The sequence below is a fragment of the Aplidium turbinatum genome, chromosome 5 (assembly GCF_918807975.1).
Source record: "Aplidium turbinatum chromosome 5, kaAplTurb1.1, whole genome shotgun sequence".
Classification (NCBI taxonomy): Eukaryota; Metazoa; Chordata; class Ascidiacea; order Aplousobranchia; family Polyclinidae; genus Aplidium; species Aplidium turbinatum.
Genome location: NC_137476.1, coordinates 8701185 through 8725536, shown reverse-complemented (window position 1 = coordinate 8725536; position 24352 = coordinate 8701185). Strand labels below are relative to the sequence as shown.

At 36.6% G+C, this 24352-nt stretch overlaps 2 protein-coding genes across 4 annotated transcripts; both read left to right on the top strand.

The window, feature by feature from the left end:
- The first annotated feature begins 3251 nt into the window (after window positions 1-3251).
- On the top strand, window positions 3252-9750 carry LOC145770754 (uncharacterized). Of its 2 annotated transcripts, XM_082582460.1 has the most exons (5): window positions 3252-3427; window positions 3753-3871; window positions 6479-6656; window positions 8737-8863; window positions 9550-9750. In XM_082582460.1, the coding sequence occupies exons 1-4, from the start codon at window positions 3392-3394 to the stop codon at window positions 8860-8862; spliced, it is 459 nt and encodes a 152-aa protein (XP_082438586.1). In that variant the 5' UTR covers window positions 3252-3391; the 3' UTR covers window position 8863; window positions 9550-9750. The 2 variants fall into 2 exon arrangements, with proteins under 2 accessions (XP_082438586.1, XP_082438587.1); XM_082582461.1 differs by lacking the exons at window positions 8737-8863; window positions 9550-9750 and having other exon boundaries at window positions 6479-7572.
- A 271-nt stretch (window positions 9751-10021) lies between these two features.
- On the top strand, window positions 10022-23772 carry LOC145770746 (putative sodium-coupled neutral amino acid transporter 6). Of its 2 annotated transcripts, XM_082582452.1 has the most exons (13): window positions 10022-10104; window positions 10354-10615; window positions 11055-11164; window positions 11503-11669; window positions 12278-12356; window positions 13378-13472; window positions 14819-15009; window positions 15550-15629; window positions 15963-16063; window positions 19077-19201; window positions 19871-20018; window positions 20496-20614; window positions 20820-23772. In XM_082582452.1, exons 2-13 carry the CDS (start codon window positions 10406-10408, stop codon window positions 20895-20897), a joined length of 1503 nt encoding a protein of 500 aa, XP_082438578.1. In that variant the 5' UTR covers window positions 10022-10104; window positions 10354-10405; the 3' UTR covers window positions 20898-23772. The 2 variants fall into 2 exon arrangements, with proteins under 2 accessions (XP_082438578.1, XP_082438577.1); XM_082582451.1 differs by lacking the exon at window positions 10022-10104 and having other exon boundaries at window positions 10300-10615.
- The last annotated feature ends 580 nt before the right edge of the window (window positions 23773-24352 follow it).

Genomic DNA, 24352 nt, shown 5'->3' with positions numbered 1-24352 from the left:
TAAAACTTTTAAGCATTTATTTTTGTATTTAAGCTTGTTTTTTTTCAAAATAAAACTGCTGATTGCCTACCGGTAGTGCAAGCAACGCTCCTCGTTTTAAAGGTGACTACGTAAATTCCTTGCAGTTTTGTGTTCATTCCAATGTCTTATTTCGCAGTCTCGGTACAAAGTCTGTTGCATAGGCTAATAGTAACCTACAAATTAAGTACACCATATTAAGCAGTAGCTTTGTCAAGAGTTCAGGATCAGGGATGGGCTGCTTTTAAACTCGGCGTTGGATGATTTAACGGGGCTAAAATATTGTCATATGTTTTAGAAACTGAGACAAAACACCGCGTATTTTTTGGAATTCAATTATGATAGGACGCTTTTGCACCCACTTTGGATTATTTTGTTTGAAAAATCCTTCTTATCGGTGAAATGCTTTACTGGGTTAAAAAGGCCTACCTTTTTTAAACCTAGTTTTTTTTCTTCCTTGAGGTATCGTCTTGTTATTTTTAGAAGTTTGTTGTTTGTATACCCGGGCGTCTCATTCGTGGGGCTAGCAGCCCCAAAACTCTCCCATTACTATCACTGATTGTAAGCATCAACTGCATTGTCCGAAACTTTCCCAAGTCCCATTAAAGTATGTTTACCAATTACCAAGCCAACTTTATCAAAGTGCACATCATTATGATCAATCCTGACCAGCGCTCGTAGGCTACCACTAACTTCAATAAGACAAATAAATAAATTATCCGCTTCAAACTATTAAATTAAAACTTTCTGTGCTGCAATAAACATGAGAAATACTGGTCTTCGTTCAATAATACTCGACATTAAGTAAACGAGAATAAAATCTGTTGTTTGCTTTGTCTTTACTTGAATACGCCCTTTGCATTTCATTTGCCGTGAAGACATGGCGGAAGGACATTATATACTTCTACGTTTTAGATGCTGTAAAGGGAAAGTAAAATATGGAAGCCAGGTAGCCTTATGTTTCATCAAATTTGCAACGGAAATCCTTACCATCCGGCGAAGAAAACGTAGGCTAGCCTACACGTCAGCTGTAAGCTGTAAGAAATGCAAAAAGTTAAGTTGGTCTTGCAAACGTGTTGGATAAAGCTATTAGTGGAAATGGAGTCATGCAAGGTCAAGAAAATACAGTACATAATTATAGAGTGGGCATATGCGTCTTGACATGAACAACAGTTTACAGAAGAAAACAAGTAGGCCTAAAATTAGTAAGCCTAACCTGTTTGTAGGCTACGCTACTATTTATTTTCGAAAATAACAAATGCAAAAAAAATTAAATTTAATTTTCCATCGACAACGATGTAGAATGAAAATATGTGAAATAATTAAAGGCATAATCTGCAGTTACATTTCTTTTTGTACCATTCATTTTTAGTTTTGAAGTGAAATTGCGTTGATGTGACAACTTATGAGTGAGAAAAGTAATGTAGGCCTATGTACTGTAGGCCTATGTTGAATTATAGCATTTTTTTGGAGCAAGGAAAAGTAGTTTTTTTGGCTCTCGGACGAAGGTAATATTAAAGGTTAGGGTTCTTGGCTTAGTTATTGTTTATTTATTAAAGTGGATCATAGTTGTTTCACAAGCTAAAACACTTAGGTTTTAGTGGCTTAAAGCTTAGCCTACCATCATTTCTTTGTCGTAAGTAAAATCTGGCTACACAAGAAACAGTAGATTCCACAAAATGTCACCGATTGCAGCCTTAGAGCCCTTTCAAAGAATATGTACCGCTTTGTGGACAAACAAAACTTTATGACAAAAGATAACTTCAACCTTATAAGAACCGGACATGTTTTTAAGTTATGGTAATTCTTTTGCACTAAATGTCGACGAGCAGTCTGAGCTGCTTTCTAATACCAACATATTTTAATGGCTTTGACGTTTTAAAGAAACGGTCGCCGAAAACTGGCGTAGCGTTGCTGTTGAGAATAATTCGGAAAATATTTTTGTGCTGTTACGCCGTATCGGAAGTAATTACGCATCATGCCAGTTCGTCAGTTGAAATCTATTTTGTAAGCTTATTTGTTTTGTTTTTAAATCAGCTATTAGGCTACGTTTGTATAAATATTTCATAAACAAACTTCTTCCAATATTTGTTTATCCAATCGGTTTAACTCAGTGAAAAGCTTTAGGCCTAAGACTATATTTATTCTCAATATAATTTTACGTTTACGTAATCATCCGTGCCTTAATATTGACTTTAGGATTTAAACGTGTTTCATTATTCGAAAAAAAATGGAACTCATTGAAATGGAAAACCAGTAAAACCAAACAGTTCTTACTATTAATCTAGCTGATTGTACACCATTCAAAATCTTGCAGCAACGTTATTTTAGCAGAGAATTTGAAGAAGAGATTAATGAAATCATTCTCGCATAATACAGATATTGATTGTACCACAGAACATTTCACATTTTTATTATCGTCTGGCTGTTTGTTGATTTCAAGCTTTTTTGTGTTTTGTCAACGCTCCATTATTTTATTGATTCGTAGCCTATATCACATTCGGATTTTATCCTATAAAAGCGATTGCTGAATTCTGTTTTCTGCTGATGAGCATTTGTTCTGTATAGCCTACTGAGTTGCAATTAACAGTTATTAGTATTTGAAAGCTTCCATGTTTTCTATGTAGGCTATCAGTAACTCAAAGGACAGCCTGCAACTTTGAAACATTGCTACGATAGAGACCAATGTTTTTTTTCTAGATGTGTCCCGCAACTACAGTACTAACTAGTGCAGAAAAGAATCAAAAAACTTCTCAGGCAATGCACGTTTTCATTTTAAAAATTGAGTATAATGGTGAGAAAATTTCTATGATATGTGGTGCGACGTTTTTCCTGGTTATCAGCACAAAACTAAATGCCCAATATATCAGCAAGCTTTGCATGTCGCTTACCAAGCAATTCAAACGCCAACCATGGAGATTGACCAATGACCATTGCACCACAGTGCGTCGTCAACTGCTTTCATGCATAAGGAAATCTCTGTCACTTTATCGATAACAAAAATATTTTTTTGAGCAGAGTAGACAAAGCAAAGATAAGTCTACCCAATATGACAAATCAGGCCTTATCTCTAGGTAGCCGTGACTCCATATTGAAGTGTTACTTCGAGGAACCGCAACAAGTAATCTAAAAATGTCATTTTCACCAGAGCAATCCTTTCTAAATTAAAAGACTGATGGTAGAATGGGAAACGTTAACAATTGTCACAGCTTTTCATTGCTTTCAACAGGATATAAGCTTGCCTGAAAGGACAAGCTTATGAAAAATATTGCGTATTGAGCGCTTAAATGCTCTCGCAGCTTTCTAAAGTAATTTTATAAACAATTTACTGGTGTTCTGAGACTGTTTCATAGGAAAATAACTTCCATCAAGGATGGACATCATAGGCAAAGAACTGCTCAAAGGAACGGTAGGTAACTAATGTGATAAAATTTTAATTGATTTTACAAATCGTAGCCTAACAACTATTTACACATATGATTAAGTTGTATTATTTGTTGTGTTGTTCAGATTATTATCCACGGATTAAAAAAATTGGGTATGCCAGTGCAAATATGGCGTAGTCGTGCTTAATAGTTGAAATCGATTGCAAACGATGGTATATTTTCATTTAATCTTAATCAAATGCCAGCCTAAAAATGTGAATTATTAACTTTGGTGTTTGAGGACCTGTATTCCTGCAGGTGTTTTACTTTGAGTTAAAATGTTGTTGAAAATTGCTTTGATTGCCTTAGGTGGAAGGACACATAAAGAAAATTGCTGGAGAAGACAAGGCAGAGACGGAGGAAGATGCGGATTGCGGATTGAGTAAAGAAGATGAAGAAATGCTCCGAAGTCAAATGAACGAAAAAAAGTAAAATCATTTGTATTGCTTATTGTATCACAAGCAATAAAGAATGGATTAAGTAGGTATATTGCAAAAAGATATCAAATAAATTTCAAGCAAAATGTCAAACTTACACATATTTATTTACATTTGGATTTTGTTAATGTTGTCAATATATTTGTTTGTTTAGATCACAATGCAATACAAAAGTCATATAAAGGAACAAAGGGCGGAACATACAGTCTGCGTAGCCGAGTTTTTACTAATAATGTGTAATATGAACATGTATCACCACTATTTATTAGAAAACATATCCTACATTACAATTTTCATATTACATCGCACATTAGGCTGTTATTTTGATAGGCTAAGTCAAAAGGAATACTGTTTTTACAATGAATGGCATTTTATTTGAATAAAACATTTCGAAAATTGCACTTCAAGTTAATCCAGATTGTTGAAGGGACGTTTATGTCAAACGATTTATTTGTAGTTTTCGATATCTTTTATTTGTATATATCATCACCATCATTATTATTTCATCATCATTGGTATGTTTATTATTACAAGGGACCTTCGTTTTTCCAGACCTCACTAATCCGGATTTCGATGTATCCGGACAGGGTCCGCCGTTTTAAACCATAACACAGGCCAACAAAAAAGATAAAAAATTTGTGTCTGCAATGTAAGATGTGATTTGGGGTATATTGAGGCTGCTGATTTCAAAAATCACATCAAATTTTATCCATCACATCAAGTTTTTGAGATTTTTGCATGATATTTTTTCTCGTAACATTGGCTTTTTGGCCAAATTTTCTCTTACTGTTACCGTTTTATAAAGACTTTATGAGCCAATAGTGTTTGAAAATTTGTCATGCAAATGATTTTTTTTTTGTAACATTTGGAGATGTATGATGACACCATGACCATTGGAGTGACCGACCTATCTTCAAAAGGTACACTAGTCAGAAGGCACCCTAGCTAGATGGTCCACTGGTCAAAAAAGTCACCTAGGCCATGTGGCTAGTGGACCATCTGTCTATGGTAGACCATCCAACTTGCTGAGAACTGTCCATAAACCACCCCTTACAGGCAGGGTTACACTCACTTTCGCCTGAATGTGTAGTACCACTCCACTTTTTGATATATAACATCGAATTAATCTTTTTCGCTGAACGTGGAGATTTAAATGTGAAACTTGTCCATAACTCATTCTTATTTGAAATTTCATGTATTCAGATTTTTTTTATATTAGCAAGGTGTTAATTCTGTTTGTTGTGTGAATAAGTAGCAGGATGGCATCTTCAAGGAGAAAGCGTGAAATGACCCTGATGATTTTTGTTACATATGTGGCAGTTATGCTGTTCTTAACCAAAGGCAAACCATAACAACTTTTGTGAAACAAGCATATCTTGCATAGGCTACTTTAAAATTCGCCTGGGTGATCAGGACAAATCATGGACTCCACAAACTGCATGTAGGCTAAAACTTGTGTGGAAAACCTAAGACGATAGATTAATGGAAATCTTAAATCCACTCACAACATTCACGAAAATCATGCAAGCTAAAATTTGGCTTGGAATACCGTTTCCCAAATGTGCATGTGAATTTCCTTTTTTCTGCAGAATTGAACCTATTTTTAAGTGTCTATTCTATTCAATTTCTTCAATTTTATTTTTCTTTGCTGGTGCAAACATACAGCGAATGGCATTACAAACACACAACTGTAGCACCAACAAACGTAAAAGATGGCCAAACCAAAAGGTTGAAAATATGCATTGGGGATTTGCACAGCCATCAAACCTAACTTGTTAACACGAAAAAAATAACAATGTAGCCTACTCTTGTAACAAAAGAAAAAAGGACGTTGAACGTTTACTGTAAGCAGATAAACTTTGAAGAATTGGGTTCAAGTTACCAGACTTCAATGAAAAAATAAATAATAAATAAAAATAAAACAGGTCTTGAAATACCTCAATGTTTTCATTAATATTATGTTAGTATCTCTTGTGTAGACTTTAGGCTTTATCGTGATGAATTTAGACTATATCGCAGACCTTGTTGACGAAAAAGGGTTCAAATTCCACGAAACGCCATAGTCTACCAATATAGATCAGGAGTCGATTTTACCAATTTTTACCAAAATAACATTCAGATATTATAAAATCCTGATGTGATACAAAAAATCTGATGTGATTTTTGAATTCAGCACCCAAAATATACCCTAGAATGACATTTACTATGCTGACACAAAAAGTGTGTTGGCTTGTGTGATTGTTCTAAACAAAGTTCTTCACTTTTCTAGATCAATTATTTTGTATTTTCGGATTTTTTGAAGTTCCCGCATATTTTTGCATTGTGCTTTTTCTTGGAAACCACTGGTAAAATAAACGCATTTTTGGCGATCTCGCCAATGATCTATTATAGCAAGAAAGTAGGCCTATAGGCTACATTTTATTTGCATTACATAAACGGGCTAAATCGGTGTTAACTAGACTTTTTCATTACCCAGATCTGATCCAGCACCCTTTGTTCCGGAAAAACGAAAGTAGAGTGTACTATTCTTATTATATTATCATGATAATACGATGTATTTTAACAAGTAATACTATTGTATTATTATTATTCTACCAGCGAACAGATGCTGAAAGTACAAGCCAAGCGGAGAGCTGAACGGGCAAAAGCTAGAGAGAAAATAAGACAAAAACACAATCTTAAGTCCAGCGAAGGTGATCAGAAGATCTTGGAAGATGCTGCCACAGCATCCCGTTTTGGTTTCACGGATACAGACGAAGAGAACGGGATGCAGCAAGTAGCAACAGCAGTTTTGACTAAATTAAAAGACACTTGGGACAATGTAAAAAACGTTTTTGACGAAACATAATTTTGTATTTTATAAAGCTTTTTGTCGTCTGCAATATTGCAAAATTTGTTTCTCAATCTCTGCACAGAATCTCATTTACTCCGGTAAATAGCCTATATCAACCAAGCTAAATTAAGTATTGGCCTAAGTTTACATTTTCTGGTTGGAAAGAGGATTGAAACCAAACAATCTTTGATGGTCATCGGTCGTGGTGTTTCTAGTAAACAGCTTCCACAAATTATTCTTTGCGATTTGATTTTCACTAAACCGATGTAGGCCACTTCCTAAAACTGTTTGTTGCATAAATGCAACATAGGGCGCTACGGGGTTGCTATGGACAAGTGTTGTTAATCTTTATAATTTTCTGTTTATTTTCTTGTTTCTAAGGTCCACTGAGTTGTTATTTTAACCCATTTGAGGCTTCCCATTACCCATCCTTGATGAATGGCTTGAATATTTTCAGTTTTGACCTCTTTTTGTTTGACAGTAAGAGTGTCGCTGTCATTACTGCTTTAGTCTATCTTTTAGACAATGGCAATTTCCAAAACCAGATAAAATTTGCTTGACAAAGTAGGCTATACCCTCCATTGGTCTGTGAACAGCTTACTGAGGCCTGTGAATCTTGTAGTAAGTTACGGTATCTATTATTGTTGCATGTATGTAAAAAAACGTAAAGGTGATTACCCGAACTCTATCATACTTCTAACCAATGCAACGTAGGCCTATAACCCTATTTATGCACCACAACAAAATCTCAAACCATCCGCCTTAAAGGCCTTTTTCCTACGCCACTCAATTAATGCATGTGAAAACACGAAGTTGAATGGCTTTTGCTTATTGTTGCTGTATAAAACTGTGATTTTGATCATTGCTATGAAATTATTATAATTGCATTAGGTACATTTACATACTTTTATTGCCAGCATAGTTGAAATAGTAATTCAAATAAATATTACAGTCAAACCACAACAACTCAAGCGGAAATAGCAACGGTTCTTCAAAATAGGCTAATGCAACCTTTAAAAAAAAATTTTTTTTGGAAAATCTCCACGGGAGATTTATAGCTCCGTGGACCGTGGTCATATCCAGTGTATCTACTGCACTGATCAGGCTGTAAGGCCGAAACGGTGAGCCACTGTCTACAGTTATTGACGCTCTTGGTTTAAGCCGATTGAGCACTTTGCTGTAGACACCTTACTGTTCCCATTGCCCGTAGCTCACTGCTTGCAGTTTGAGCACTTTGGCAAGGTTGGCGAAAGTACCAATATTGTAGCCTCTTAGAGATAACAACTTGGAAAATCGCCACGCGTGGTTTATAGCTCCGTGGTTATACCCAGTGTAGGCTATCTACTGTGTGCCACTGTCTGCAGTTTCTAAAGACGTTTTGACGGTCCAACTTTACTTTTATTCCAGAATTATAAAAACTTGCTAGTGACCACTATACCACATTTTCAACTTCAAATATCGTGTTTTGTGTGGAATATAATAAGGCCCAGGTTTACGTTGCTTCCAGAAAATAGGCTCCTGACTGTTGCCATTTTTGACTAGCACCATTTCGCCTCTTCTCAAACGGTACGAGCGGCGGTTAACACGGATGAATTGATTGCTTGATAGCTCAGTTGGTTAAGCGCCAGACATTAGGCCTATAAACAAAGAAACTGCAAGATCACGCGGCGCTGGTTCGGTTCTCGGGGTGTGCGCTTGACCAACCCATTTTAAGGACTATTCTCCATTCAGCAGCGCATAGTGGATGGAATAATTTACTGACAACAACAATCGAAAACTTCACTCTTGTCAATCTCAGTGACAGGGCCTGCGTCAGTGATTCAAAACTGCCAGGATTAAGCTCTCAAAGAAGCTTTTTCAGTCCGAGAATAAAAATTTCCACAATCGCATTCGCCCTGCTTCTGTCCTAATGTCACCTCAGAATTCGTGTGTGGTAATGAAACGTCATCATATTTTGATACGCCTTCTACAATATCCAATCAAAAGCCGCAATTATCTTTTGTTTTTTTATGCTTTTAACAAGGTCGATTCTGTGACTTGTTGGAAACCAGAAAAAGGCGTTGAGTTTCATAGCGTGGAAGGGTCTTTTGTTTGGGCACAATGGAATAACGTCATGAAGAGTTCACGCATCTTGGATGTTTTTAATTAAGGTAGCTAATCAGAACACGATACATTTGGGTGTGGTTCAAACCGAATCAGGTTGTTTGACAGAGTCATTGAAGAAAAACTCAAGAGAAAAGTGTAGAAAAACACAGACAGCAAATGGGCGTTGGCAAAACAAATTTTCTTTCATTGCATTCGAATACCAGATGTTTAATGAAAGCCTATTTGTGTTTTTATTTCACTTGTGTTTTTCACAACACCTGTGATTATTTCTAACTTGTACAGAAACAAAAATGAACGCAGGTAGTGCCATCTCTGAATAGACACTGATTTCAGATGATTTTTGACATGATCAAAAGTTTTCGGTTTATCAACAGAAGCGTTTTGTAAATTAATGTCACAAGAAGAACTTGAAAAAGAAAGATTTTTGTTTTAACGTTTGGCTGGCCAGCAGAGTTGGCACAGTAAAGAACACACCACAACCACACGACACTAGGTCGTAAAGTAGCCTATGCCCCCAGTGCCAGCAAGGCAATCAAAAGCCCGGAGCAGCAGTAAGCGCGGAGAAACATTAACCTTCCGTTGAAACCCCATGATCTGTTGTCGTTTTTTTGTGTTAACCTTCTTAAGCTTACATTTTACACTTTTTCAATCATCGTGTTTGTACATACTTATTTGTTTCAAATCATTGATACAATTACTAACACTTAAATTAATATTTTGTACCTTTTAGGACTGTAGATTTAAACTACAGAGTACGAATACCTCATATTTGAACTGCCTTTCCCGAATCATTTTTTACATCGGTGGACCGTAGCTAATCTGAGCAACACAACAATCAACAGATAATACACAACTTAACTATACGTTAAGTATATGGAAATTCATTATAAAGATATTTTATAATATTCTCTGGCTCGCATGACAATCCGATCGATGCATTTAATCTTTAATGACGTAATTGTATAGCCCACTCAACGGGTAACTTCTGGATGACATCCGATACTTTTTCAATAAAAGAGACACAGTGTTTTGAATTGTGTTTTCACTATGGGGTGATTGGACATAATTGACTGACAGAAGGTGTGTTTGAGGGCGTCCGTAGGGAGAACCAGGTCACTTTAGATCAGTTTTAAGACATAAATAAGCCAAGCATCACAGTAAACTTCATTCATTCGCATCACGTTTTCGAGATCATCATGTTTGACGGGATGTAAAAGAAAAATTATTCTGTCAGATAAGGCATGAGCTAGGCTTCTTTTCCGAAAAACTTTTCCAAAGTAATAAGGTTATTAATTAACTAACTAATTTGTATCGCCCAAATTGTATAAGAGCAAAAAATAGCATTGGACTTAGCCTACAAATGAACCGTGAAAAAATGATGTCTTCCAGTTTTAATTGGGTGTATTGTGACAATTTTAAACATTAGGCTTACATAGGTCTACTGCAGCTCTAATGCATTTAAACATAATTGCAGCTTAGAAAAAAAAAATCCATTAGTTGATCACTTTTGAATCAGTTGTTTGTTTACAAATAGAGCGCCGCATTTGTCCTACTCGCTATTCTGTGGAAAACAACAGAATTACAAGATGACAGAAAATTCGACCGCAAATTTGTTGGATTCTCGAGCGGACATCGAGTACCAACCTGTTGCTACAAACGCTTCTAATGACTCCGGAGTAAACATTGAGGAAGAAGATCTGGAGGAAGGTGATGAAGATGTGGGACCTCGTGACTCCATCACACCATTAGCCAAAACTTTTGCTTATGTGGATAAAAAACCACAAAACGCTTTTAAGGTAGGAGGGCCATAAAGCCTATCATCGCCAGCTAAGAGAGATTTAACTGGAAGAATATTTTAATGTTTGTACATACGTAGCCTACAGCGCAATAAGTTCGTTTCAGCTTCTAGATTGTTTGCACAATGAGTCAAACGGGCAGTCATGATAGGTATAACATTATCATTCGAAAATCTAATATAAAACTTAATGTAGGTTTTAATAATCTTTTAGGCTTGCATTAGTATTGTACTGAACTCTACTTAATCGGTTCGCATGCGAATTGAACTGCTGGTTTTCATTAGAAAGACAAAAACTTCAGCCTACATAAAAAGTGGATAGAGTTTCTAACTGTTGATTCATGACTTAACCGAAAGGGGTTCAATTAGGCTTGTAATGTGATTCAGCATGCTTCGATTTCATCGAACAACAGTTTTCTATCAAATTGTGAATATTCCAGGATCGTTTTTCTTTTGCACTCTCCGTGTTTAACTTGATGAACGTCATTCTCGGGAGTGGAATACTGGGGCTGGCCGATGCAATGAAAAATCTTGGAATTCTACCTTTCATGTAAGGAATTGTAGGCATCTCAAGTCATTAAACATCCTTCAAAGCTGCTTAAAGAAAGCACCCTCAAACGTTCGTATGGCCTGAACTTATACACTGACTAGCCTAAAATAAAGAGAGCACAATTATTTTTCAAAACCAGAAAGGGTCAAAGCTTAAGCGCAAGAACATCAACTAAAACCCTCCAGGCAAAGAAAATAAAGTTGTACCAAACTGCTTGCAAAACGAAAAGGAGGTTCCATAGAGGCTTTTTTTAGAGGCTAGGATAAAAACTTTCACAACCAATAAGAAATAATGTCTAATGTAAAATATTGAATTTTTTTTTACACAAACATCTTTAGTGTTCTTCTGTTGGCAACCGGTGGTCTTGCCTGCTACACCATCAACCTTCTTCTTCACATGTGTCAGTTGACCAACATCAAAACATATGAGGGGCTCGCTCAGATGACGTTTGGTGTTAAAGGAAAAGTTGTAACTTCAATTATGATCATTTTCCATTGTCTTGGAGGTAAGAAAGAATAGAAAACCTAGGTAGCCTATTGGCTACCGTACTTAAAATGATAGCTTACTTAAATGCGCTAAACCAGTGAACAAAAGCTATAGTCTGGTAACAACAGCACTGAGGTTTCTATAGAATTCCTCCCCTATAGCTCAGTAGGTTGTACCTGACTTTACAAACGAAGAAACTGCAAGATCATGTGGTGCTGGTTTGACTCTTGAGGTGTGCGCTTGAGCAATGCGTCTTAAGGACTGCTCTCCATTAAGCAGCACCTCATGAATGAAACAATTCGCAGACAACAACACTTCAATAATCGGAAACTTCACTTTGTCAAACTAGGTGACCGAGCCTGCGCCAGTCGTTCAAAGCCTCTGTAAGCATGTGAAACAACCAAGCTGCAAGTGTTCGAAACTGTCAAGCTCCCAAAGAGCTTTCTCAATCTAGGGATAAAGATTCAATCAATCAATCAAATACAGCAGAAAAGTCCGTATAAGTTACTATGTGAGCTAGTGTACAACGTTTTGATTCAAACCCCCTCTTTTAAATAATATTGCAGTATCTTAAGCGGTGCTCCTGAGCTGCTGTCAAAGATTTTAACACTGACTCTATTGTTTCAGCAATGTGTTCTTACGTGTTTATCATCAAGAACGAATTACCTGAAGTATTAAAAGCTTTAGCCAGTTACCAAGAACAAGAGTGAGTAGATTTTGAACGATATTAGCCAAACACCAGCAAATAAACATAGCCTAATTACTTTTCTCACAATCTTCCTATAGACCTAGTTGCCGGATAAAGATTCATCACAAGTTCTATTGTTTAATTGTTAGTAGAATGTAGATGTACCGTATTCTAACTTTTCCCGATAAGGAAAGTTTATCAACTTGATCAGGGTAGCCAGGTTGAGTCATTCTCAAGACTTCAAAAGAATGTAGATACAATAATTTTTTCAGTAGTTTCTTGAGTAAAACTGTGGTGATACACTAAGGTAATAATTTGGTCCCGTAAATACGACACAAAACTGAAAAAGTAGCCTACAATCACTACAAAAAATTTTAGCAGTTGTGAAGCAACGATACTATCATCATCTTAAGCTTGAAATTACGCTCCTTGCAAGCCGTTCCAAGAATAAATTTATTTTTTTCATACATAGGCCTACGTACCAGCTTTTTGACATGAGCGATTCAGTATATGTCATATTATTTTTTGTACTGTTACCGGTAACACAATAGAAAAGATGTCTTGCTTCAGTTTAGCAATCATGAGTGTTCTTAACCATAACATCATCAATCATCATTGTTTCAAGAGGTCTTTAGAAATTCTTTTGTGAATTCTAAAAACTTTTTTTTCTCTATCAGTGTTAGAGTAAATATTTTCTAGATAGTCTATAGACAGCAAAGCTAAATTGTATTTAAAGGAACTTTTGTATTTTTACTGCTTGGCCGATTGGTGAGAATGCCTGCACAACACTCGAAAGGGTATCGGTTCGACAACGCTCCAGAGCAGGAAGATGTATCTCGACAAGACACGTAATGACATGCCACAATAATAGGGAGCATCTGACTTGATGATTAAACTTCCCTAAACTGCTTCCAATTGTTTGTTGTATTACATCTGTAATCACATTGTGTTGGATGCTGTTGTAGTGGGTAGGCTACAACATAAAAAAATATTATTGTAAGCTAATTAACTTTAATCCGACTTCATTGCTTGGTTTCAGGGGTGTCGAGAAGCCATTGTATTTCAACGGAAACTTCCTTGTCATTTTGCTGGTTCTTATCGTCATAACACCTCTCGCAACTTTGAAAGACATCAGTGAGTTGTTATTTGAGAAATAGGCTTATTAATATTATTTTTTCTTGAACAGGTAACTTAAGTGTAGGTTAAGTAATGTACAGACTAGGTAAGCTAATTGAATCACAATAATAGCTAAAACTTTAGTCTACATTTCATCATACCAGTTAGCCTACCATGTGCAGGGCCATGTGAGCACCATCTCGGGTCCTCCCCCGAAATCCACTAGTGGGCCCCGCCCCCTATGTTTAGTGATTGCTCTTACAAATAGAACTAGATATGGTTTAGGGCGGCAAATTCTTGGTGGAGGAAAACATATACGTTATCATTTTATCAAAAAGTAAACAACTTATAAGATTTTATAGAAAAACTTAGTTAATAGGCTATATGCCGACAATGCAGAAGGGGATCTAGAAAAGCGTTGGGAAAGGATCAGAGTTTTAACAAAGTAAAATTCATAACATAAATAAACAATGCAATGCAAAACCTAATGTTTAAATAAATGAAACGGAAAAGAGGTGTGGAGGGCTTTCCCCAGCAAACTTGACAAATATAATCTTGTTTTGTTCACTTTTTAGGCATTTCTAGGAACAATACTTTTTTTATCATGATGCACACTTTCGAAAGATTGCATCATTTTGTTAGTTTTTTTAGACACAAAAAAACTTTTCACTCCCTTCATTCCAACTATGCTTGCCCAATACCGCTAAGATGAACGAAACGTGGTTGAGCTAGCGAAGCGAGCAAAGAAATTTTACAAAGATGGAAAAAAACAACTGTAAAGCTGCAAGCCGAAAACGCTGCACGAACTAAACATGAGTGGGCCCCTAGGCAGAGGTAGGCCCCCATCCGGGGGCTTTGGAATGCAGCAAATACGGCCTTGCATGATTTAATTAGACATTGATTATCGAGCTTCTGTAGTATTTTCTTATTTTTTAAACAGTCAAAAAACATTAGACAGACTAAGATGAGCGGCCTCCTAATCAACCGTGGGCCCCTTTCGACCGGAGGGTACGGGGGAGGTTAACACGGCCCTGATCATGTGTCTTAAAATTTAAAGTTTAACCTGGCATAGGATTATGTAAAAATTAAGAAATATTTAATGTAATACAAAAGTTTTGGTTGGTGTGTTCACTGTGTTGGTGTATATGCCCATGTTTTAAAGTGCTTAAGCCTTTAGGGTGTTTTTACTACCCACCCCTTAATCTGCGCGTGAAAGTGGGTTGGGAAGAAAAAGGCGCAACAGGTTCCATTTGCTTGGTAGGCCTACGTCTTTATTGTGTAGTGTGGTGTGTGTGTCTATCTGACCCTTTTATTATGTAGTCTAAAGTGGATGGTGTGGACTTCACTTGGTACTTTTTACGCAGGATTCCTTGGATATTCAAGCGCTCTTGGAATGCTATGCATGTTATTTTTCACTATTACTGTAATAGTGAAAAAGTTTTCAATTCCTTGTCCTTTAAACCTTGAAAAGTTTGTGAACAGCAGTTTGGCAAATAAATTCGAATTGGTTGAAGATCAGACATGTGAAGCAAAGGCGTTTAACTTCAACGCTAGAGTAAGTAGGCCACATAACGAATTATTGTTTTAAGTGATAATAACAGAAATTCTTTGAAAATTTTCACTAAATCGAATAAGTAACATATTTCAAACAGGTTTCATCTAAGCAGTTTGACATTTCATATTTAAAAAATACATTTAATTTTGTTGTCATATTTTGTGTTTCTTTTTGACCAACGTAGGCGCAAAACGTTTACCACCTATGCTTCTCAAAATTCATTCTAACTGAAAGTAAATATTTTGTAATGTGTTGTTGTGATAGGTAGGTGTACTATAAGCTTGTTGTATGATAGGTAAGCCTATAGTGATACAGGATTACAGGTATTAGGTTTTTTTGTGAGGTACGTCTATTTGAATGTCTCAAAAGTTTGGTTGCTGAATCATCGTATGCCCTATTTACAATAAACAAACGTGACAATCCACCAATTTCTTAGCTTCTTCTTACTCAAGTCGCATTCCATATGACCTAAATGATTTTTATTTTATTGAATAACAAGTGTCACTGGAACAATACGAGACAAAAGCACATGTTTTTCAGACAGCATACGCGGTCCCGACAATGGTGTTCTCTTTCATGTGTCACGCTTCGATGCTGCCGATATACACAGAATTAAGAAGGTCAGTTGGTAAATCATCGTTTTGTACACACAATAGCCTAAACACAACAGTACACAATAGCCTAACTGCATTGCGTTTACGAATATGCCTAAAATATGTAGGCCTTATAACTGTTTTATAGCTCCATGAAGAGTACACAAGGAACGACTTCCGTAAGCTCCTGAAAATGAGCAAGCATCGTAGAATAAAAAATTATAAATAGAAAATGGAAAAATATAGAAAAAGTTGTAGAACTACGACGAAACGAGTTTATCACAACGACTTAACAAGTGCAAGAAACGATGCGTCATTGTCGTATGCAAACACTCACTAAAAGCACTGTCTGTTTTTCAGGCCAAGTATTGGAAGAATGCAGAAGGTAGCCTATGTTTCCATTTTCAACATTTTGACCCTTTACATCTCTGCTGCCTTGTTTGGGTATCTGACTTTCTATGGTAAGAAAAATATTCTTTGCTCAACAATAGATCACAGCCGCATTGTAATAAGATGTTAACCAAAGAAAACGTGCAGCTCAAAACCATATTCCATGAAGTCCTATAGCCAGGGGCGGATTCAGAAAACAGTCTTGGGAGTAAGAGGGGGGTTCAACAAAGCAGAATGATGTCTAGGTCTACATTAATGCAACCTTGCAAATACACAGTGAACGTTGCTTTTCTGTGTTTTGATCGGGGGCGACCGCAATCGATCGCTCCCTTGTATTGCCACAATGCCACATACTGAAGTAAAAGTTACCATATTCCTTTTTTACATCATCTAACCTATTTTGCATGATGCGGGTCATCCATCCCAACTACTCAGTGAATCAATGATTAAAAACCACGCCTTGCAAGCAATGCAACAAAATTTATGGTTTCACCTTTTGGTAATTGTGGAGTGCATGACTTTCTAGTGAGAGAAGCACTAGGAACTTCCCAGCCAACGTTACAGAACATTGTGAATAGCACGTTCAGATAAACGTCAAAGCTATTGAGCAAAGCAAAATCACGTTTCAAAAAACGTTGCAAAATGCGGACAAAGTAACGTAAATATAACATGAAAAGAACGTTCCCGCTTTACGTTGTGATGAATCACATCTTCTTCTTTTATTATCGCAATTGATTCCAAGGATCGACTTCCACTTGCATGAAAAGTTTCCAAGATTCTCTGTTGTTTGGTGTGTGTATCAAGTGTATGTTGGTGTTGGTTTTGTCGGTTCGTTGGTTTAAGTAAGTTAATCTTTGTCTGCCTTGGGCACGCTTCCTTTCAATTTTGTCTATGAGAGAGAGATGTTCTAATTTTTCTTTCGCAGCATGTGTTCTAAAAATTGAAGTAGATTTTCTTTGATATATTTTAGTAGATTCTTTGTTTGACTTGATTAAAACATTTTGGTTGCTTTTTCTGGCAGTCCAGGAAATGCTCTGCATTTTTCGTAATGCCCATATTTCAAACCTATTTATTCTTTTTGGTTTGGTAATTGTCCAGGTTTCTAAATTATATTTAAAAGTTGGATAAATGGAACACTTTAATACTATGTATCTGGTTGAGAAAGATATGTACTTGTTGCATAATATTGATTTCATTTGCTGAAAAGCGGCTTTTGCTTGAGCAATGCGTATATTGAACTCCTTATCATCTTTGGGGTCCCAGTTTATTGTCGTCCCGAGATATCGAAAACTTTTTACTTGCTTTATAGTTGTTCCATTCATTCCATACACTTCTTCAGCAATTTCATCGTTGATTTTGTTCTTGATTCGGTTCATAATAATGCGTAGCAAAATTTTGTAAGCTTAATATGTGATGTCAAGTTGATTGTGCGGTGGTTTTCACATTTCTTTGCTAAAGATTTTTTAGGTAATGCTCTAAAAATTGATTTGTTTTATCAGTAGGCATCTCTCCGGAATCATATATGTTACTGAAGAGTTCATGCAATGCATCCACACCTACATGTTCCAGTGTCTTTAGCATCTCGGTACTGATCTCGTCTGGTCCCACAGCTTTATTCAATTGATTTTGTTTTATGGCATGCTCAATTTCAGTTTTTAGAATCTTTGTTCCTGACAATTGTTCACTGAATTTAAACGGATTGTGATCACTATCGCAGTCTGCCGATGGGAATGCATTTACATCTAAAATCGATGTTCTAAATTTCTGTGCTACGATGTAGTCAATTTGATTACGTGTTTGATCTTTTGGGATTTTTCCATGTCCAAAGTTTCCAGGGATGTTTTTCGTAACAAGTGTTTGTTATGCATAGTTTATTTTCTTGGTACCATTCAATTAAAGTTGTCCCTCTCTCATTTTGCTGACCAAGTCCGAGTTTTCCCATACACTTTTGATTGATATCGATTTTGCCGACTTTCGCATTAAAATTTCTCATAATTATTTCCAACTCATTATGTTTACATTCTTTCAAGACTTCATTCAGATCGTTGTAGAAACAAGTGATCTCCTTATCTCACTCAATCACATACTCACGTCAAATCACTTCCAAACCAACATCGTGGTGACACGATGTTATAATATAACATAGATAGCACGTTATAGCAAAGTCAGATTAACGTTATTCCCATTTTCCTTAGCGCAACACATGCATAGGAAACAAATTCAAACCAACCTGGCTGCCATATTTGTGAAGTGTGCTTAGTAATAGCTTACAGTTTATAGCAAATAATTTGTAAGTTACGCTATCAAACGTACCAGTAGCAAAATGTTTCATGTCCTTTTTTAATTCATAAGGTATGACAGTTGGCGCGTTGGAACATTATCACGTCGAATACTTCGTGTTGACAAAACTCTAGTTTATTGAAAAAAAAGAAAAGATTCTCAAGTTACATTGTGGCGTGATACTGAAAGTGTTTTAGATGTTTTGGTCGAGTCTAGTTTCAGGGGTGTTTTGATATTATCTGACAATATGTCATAAACTTATCTTTTTCGTCATAGTGTCTGGGACGACGCAAACTATTCATCAAAACAATTGCTTTGTGAAAGAAAACTCAGAAAATTAAAACAAAGAGTAGATCTATTGTTATTACTTTTCAAAGGTCAATTGAAACATGTGCTAGATAGGCCATCCCATTTCTAACGAAACACCTTCCATAAAAATGTAGTGGGAATTGAAGCGAAATATTTTGTAGTAGGCTACATTCTTTGCAAATTATGAATCACAATATTGTACTATGCTTTCTTTGTCTAAGAACCTTCTAAGTTAAGTCGCCTGCCTCGTGTGTAGATTGTAATGATATCAGAAAGTTGAAAAACTAAAATGTGACGTTGTTTATGACGTTGCAAAATCAAAAACCGTCAAGTCATCGTTAAAATCATTAAAAGATAAAACAAACGTAACATTTGAACGGTTGGAAGTTTTAATGGAAAACAATGACAACAACCGCTGAGCAACCCGATACTTTTTTCCATGAGTAAGCCAATTGGCACAAATCCAAACTAATTTTGTGTGTTTTCTCTTTCCAGGTAACGTCCAATCGGAGCTCCTTCTCACATATACTTTGTTCGATTCCAGTGATACCATGATAATAATAGCCAGGATGATGGTGATCATATGTGTTACCCTGTCAATACCACTTCTACACTACCCGGTATTTAACCATTGAGTTATTTCTGGACATAAAATGTGATCATGTGGTACATAGCTGTACTCAGCGGAACAGGATCCGTACCAAATCGTTGATGTCCTTCAACGGATCCAAATCGGATCTAAATCCTATAACAGCTTTGCAAACATCCAACATTTTTAACAAAAACTATGAACACTCGTAGCCTATGTTAATTTATCATGTAGTGAAATATTTTTTTTGGAAATTTTCATAAGTAAAACTAATTCGTATCCGTTTTGGATCTGGATCTAAACATTGTCGGATCCGGATTGGATTTCAAAAACCAAAAGTTGGATCAGCATCCCAAAATTTTTAGATCTGTAGGCTACATCTCTGCTGTGTTGGCTGTTTACAAGAGAGTCTTTTCCTCCTTTATTCTTTTGTCGTTTCTAACTGCATCATTTTGGGAAAATTTTAAACAAAGTTTGTGTGATAAGTTTTATCAAAATTTTGAAAAAGATTACAGAATATTTATCTAGCGATACGAATTTATTTAAATAGGCTCCTCTACCTGTGTTTGCATAAAATTTACTGCTTTTTTATGTATTCTGTGGCTTAGACTACAACAAATTAAAGGCTAAATAAAGCAGATGTTGCCAATAAGGATAAACTAGCCTATTCCATTATTGATTAACCCATTTCTGGTTTTAGGCCAGAAAGACCATTATCATCACTCTTTTCCGCGATCATCATGTCTTTTCTTGGGTTCGCCACATTGTTGTCATGGTCGTTGTTCTCACGGTCTCTGTAATCTTCGTTTTGTTCGTTCCTAACATTCGGGACATTATTGGAATGGCAGGTAAATCAATTAATCATTAATTATACGGTAGGCTTAGTTATTGCCTCCAAGGCTTGGTTATTGCCTCCAACCCTCGACGAGAGGAAGGAACTTAATGATGATGAAGTATAGGCTACATTTTATGAGACTTCTACTTAAAGTATAGCTTAGCCAACAAAACTTTTCCCAGAAATATGCAATTGTAAGGTTTTAAGCAAAGAAGTGGATGCAGGGAGAGCTCTTGCTGTAGGCTATGCAGAAAAGTCGTTTCAGATCGAATAATCTTCAGAGCTATGAAAGTCCCACCAAGAATTGCTTAACTGGGCTCAGCTATGAAAGTCTCACCAAGGATTGCTTAACTGGGCCCACTAAGGATTGCTTAGTTAGTTATTTTAACTGACAACTTGACCAGGAACAAAACATCAGCATGGGATTTCCACGCAAGAAAAGCCTTAGCCCGCTTTTACTTGTGATGTTCAGGCATCTTTTTGTTTACAGGATCAACTACTTCCACGTCACTCCTTGTAGTGTTTCCAAGCGCCTTTTTCATCAAATTGACTGGAAATAATGCCAAGACTATCGAAGTAAAAAGGCGGTACGCAGCTAGGCGCAAAGCGGTAAGAATGACTTATTTAGACTTATTTCACTCCTTTACAAGTAAATATTTCAACAAATAAATTTTTAAAACTACAGTTTTCTGCAGTACAGTAGGCTATAGGCGTAGTTTAGATATTAAGTTAATTTCTATAGTCCTTAAAAGCCCCAATAGGCTACCTTAACTTTCAATGATTTATCTGATTAGATAATAATTTTATTTTTCAGGCTTGGGTCATGGCAATTGTCGGAACTCTCTTCATGGCATTGAGTATAACGCTGATCATTGTTGATTGGCTGAGTTGAAGACTTGCTTCCTTGCAATATAATTTGCAAACTGCCAAGACTTGAAAAAAAAAATTCTTCACCTCTCCTAGGCTCTGTCAGATCAATCACAAAACGCTTATCACTTGCCAATGAGTTTCACTAGAATTTCGCATAGCCAAGCGTCAGTTGCTCAATGAATTTCAGTGGCATACAGTGGCGTAGGCAGGGAGACATGGATTTAATATTTGCATAGTCTAACTCTAAACTTTATAGCAACATTATAAATTGACAGTGCTATTGTACCCTCTTCAATCCACCTAGCGGAGTGAAAAATCTGCGCATCTTGGATGATGAAACCAAAGAATGGCTGCTCTCCAGCAGCTTTTCATTGTAGTTTGAAAACATCGTGAATCTGGGTTGGTAAAAGGATAGATCCTCGGCCCCAGAGGCTCATGCGACGACGACGACTGCTATTAAAAACATATCAAACGCCGTACTCTACTTCGTTAAATTACTGAAACATTTCTAACGGGATGCATAACTCAACTCCCCCTTGCCTAGCCTACGCCACTGGTGGCCTAATTGTTCGGCAATAATTAAAGTGAAGATAGAAAATCGTGATTCTGATGAGATTAATTGCATCAACTGTGACATTTTACTATTTTTTTTCAAGTCTAAGCCTTGCATCAACAATTTGATAATCTTAGCCATAACATGCTTTCCCATTTGCACAAAGCTAATTGAGAGCCATGGCTAACCAATAGTTTAATAGGCTACAGTCTGATTTGTAATAATTTGCCATGTCTTGCAAACAATGGCGTAGCCAGCCCAAAATTTTTAGAGGGGGGCAAATATTTTGACTTTAAGCAATTAGGCTACCATTAGTCTGTTTTGTTTAAGGTATACCGTCTATCCAAGCATATTATGACGAAACATGTTGAATTGGCAAACTAATTCGGTGCGTAATTTAAAAGGTACGGTAGCCTAACTCTTTAGCTTTTATCGATATAAAATATACTTTTGCAAACCTTTTTCATCTATAACATAGGTAGCCTACATGTTTACAACACTATCAGCAAATATCACTACAAGTTAATTTCCAGCAACGAGCTCATGCCAACTCAATTTATTGTCTTTTTGTTGATCCTTTCATGATGGCACTGAAGCACACACAAGTCTGAGAGAAGATTGAAAGTTATCGCTGAGAGTAACCATGTCTTGACTTTCTTCTACTGATAAGACCTTTCAGCCTCAACAGTTGTTGCCGGTAACGCCACGATGACTTGGAATGCTTGTTTATACAACACGCAAGTGACCTGCCATTGCTGATGTGCCATATTGCCTTGTCTGACAAGTTTTTGGGAATTCACCCTTATTGAAAAGAAATCATCTTAAATATTTAATGAGATTGATTATACGAAAACGAAATCTATTTGTAGAGATTCTGTGTAGGTTTTTATACACTTTGCTGCTTTCCATGGACCTCAAAATAATGCTAAGTTTTGTTCTTTATCTCCAGCCTCGCTATCCTATGACAGACACAAATGATTCCTTAACCTCAGTGCACTAACATATTTTTGGCTTTGAATTATTGAACTTGAATAGGCGACTTAGCATTTTCAACCATTCGAGCAAAATCCTGTTTTTAAATCTTCAAGCGTCAATGCAAAATCGAAGAAGTTTATAAAACTTCCCTTTATATCGAAATGTTCGCACAAAAATAATTTACTTGAAGCACAAAACATCACAGTCTTAACCCGAGCTTTGGAGTCGGGCAAAAAGTATGCGACTCCGACGCCTTGGTTTACAACTGGCCGACTCCAACTCCAGACACGCCAAACTACCTGCAAATTCATAGCTCTGATCTTAACAATGGAAGTCATTATGTTCCTGTTTTCTTTCGTTTGCATAGCGTATATTTTCCCTCCTAGTTTGCAACACACATTTTTATCAGTTTTTGTGCTTTTCAAGAAATCAAAGCTTCTTTGTGGAGACCAGCATCTTGGTGGTTAATAGCTTTCTTAATTGATTTCTAGAAATCTTGAGATTTTGTAGAAAAAAGTAATCATATTATGCTTGCTTAGGTGTTGCCCTCTGAGTAAACTGCGATATGCAAAACAAGTATAACAAGCTTGGTAAAAGTTTGAAATTCAAAATCACAAAGTCCAAATCTCGACTAAGCTAAAATTGACTGAAACTAAGGCACAATACTCTTTCAATAGCGAAAATCATATCCGAGTGGTAAAACCACTGGTGATCTGTTATGTGGGCTAACACTAGTAGCCTATATCAAAAAAATTTAATAAATATGGACATAATGAGTGATCGTCTGCTCGTACATGCTATAAATAAAATTATTGACGGTCTTAATGTTAGATATTTGGGAGGGGCCATAGCCCCTTTGCCTCCTCCCACTGGCTATGCCTATGCTTGCTAGCAGTCTGGTTAAAATTTACTAAAAATCAGCTTTATATCGCCACCGCAGCAGTTCGCACAAAGTTAGTTTTTACTGTCACATCCAAGTTTTCTCCAGCTGGTTGAAGATATAAATTACATTGAAGGGAAGCCAATCTTCGTGTCAACCTTCAGGCTTACCATAAAATGTTCTTCCAAAGGACCGTGGTACCAAGGCTCTCACCATTCGCTACGCAGCGGTACTTTGTTTCAAACGTACGGTAGTCAATGACATTGCTTTTATTTGACCAATGATCGTTTAATTCATTGTGCCAAGTTATACCAAATGACTACGGTAACTGTACTTTAATTGTTTTGATAACAAAGGACCTTTGTCTTTCTAGATATGAGATTTTTTCGTAAAATTTTTGTTCTACATTATTTCTTTGCATTTGTTTCTTTGTGTGTTAGCTTTTCTGAGTAGTCAATTAAACTATTGTTTCTTTTGTGAGATACAACCTCCGCTCGCCGACGTTTCGTAACTAAATGAAGCAACTGATATACGAGCATTTGGCTCAGTCAAGGTTTTACATAGCCGGCAGTCATAGCCTACGGCCCTACGCCATGCTGCGATAAAGGAACAGAATCTAAAACAGTAAAAGGGTCTTGGATTGCTGGAAGTCCACAGAAGACTAAATGAGAGACTTTTTGATAGGTTAAGATGAATTGTAGCCTGCTTTCCACACAAAGGATAGACATAACTTTTAACATTCAAATTGTCTTGTAAAAACTAATTTAGATGCTTTACTGAAAACCATTGTCTTGGATGATGAAACCAAAGACTGGCTGCTCTCTGGTAGCCATCCAGTGTAGTCCGGAAACATCTTGAAACTGGGGTGGTAAAATAATAGACCCTCGCGCCCAGAGGCTCACACGACGACTTTCAGTTTTAAGCCGGGTTGACATTTTCTCTAAATTTGAGATCATTTAGAAAATTTCCATATGAGTGCAGCGTTTATCAACTGGAGTGCTGGAATAAAGTTTAGGTGGTGCTGTGGAGTGTTCATCATCATCATCCGACCGAGCGTGCACGGACAATA

Excerpts from the sequence above, each read along its gene's own strand:
- LOC145770754 (XM_082582460.1), top strand. The coding sequence starts at position 3,392 with ATGGACATCATAGGCAAAGAACTGCTCAAAGGAACG. Across the intron at positions 3,428-3,752 it reads AAGAACTGCTCAAAGGAACG|GTGGAAGGACACATAAAGAA; the intron begins GTAGGTAACTAA and ends TGATTGCCTTAG. Across the intron at positions 6,657-8,736 it reads AAGAGAACGGGATGCAGCAA|GTCGATTCTGTGACTTGTTG; the intron begins GTAGCAACAGCA and ends GCTTTTAACAAG.
- LOC145770746 (XM_082582452.1), top strand. The coding sequence starts at position 10,406 with ATGACAGAAAATTCGACCGCAAATTTGTTGGATTCTCGAGCGGACATC. Across the intron at positions 10,616-11,054 it reads AACCACAAAACGCTTTTAAG|GATCGTTTTTCTTTTGCACT; the intron begins GTAGGAGGGCCA and ends TGAATATTCCAG. Across the intron at positions 12,357-13,377 it reads GCCAGTTACCAAGAACAAGA|GGGTGTCGAGAAGCCATTGT; the intron begins GTGAGTAGATTT and ends GCTTGGTTTCAG.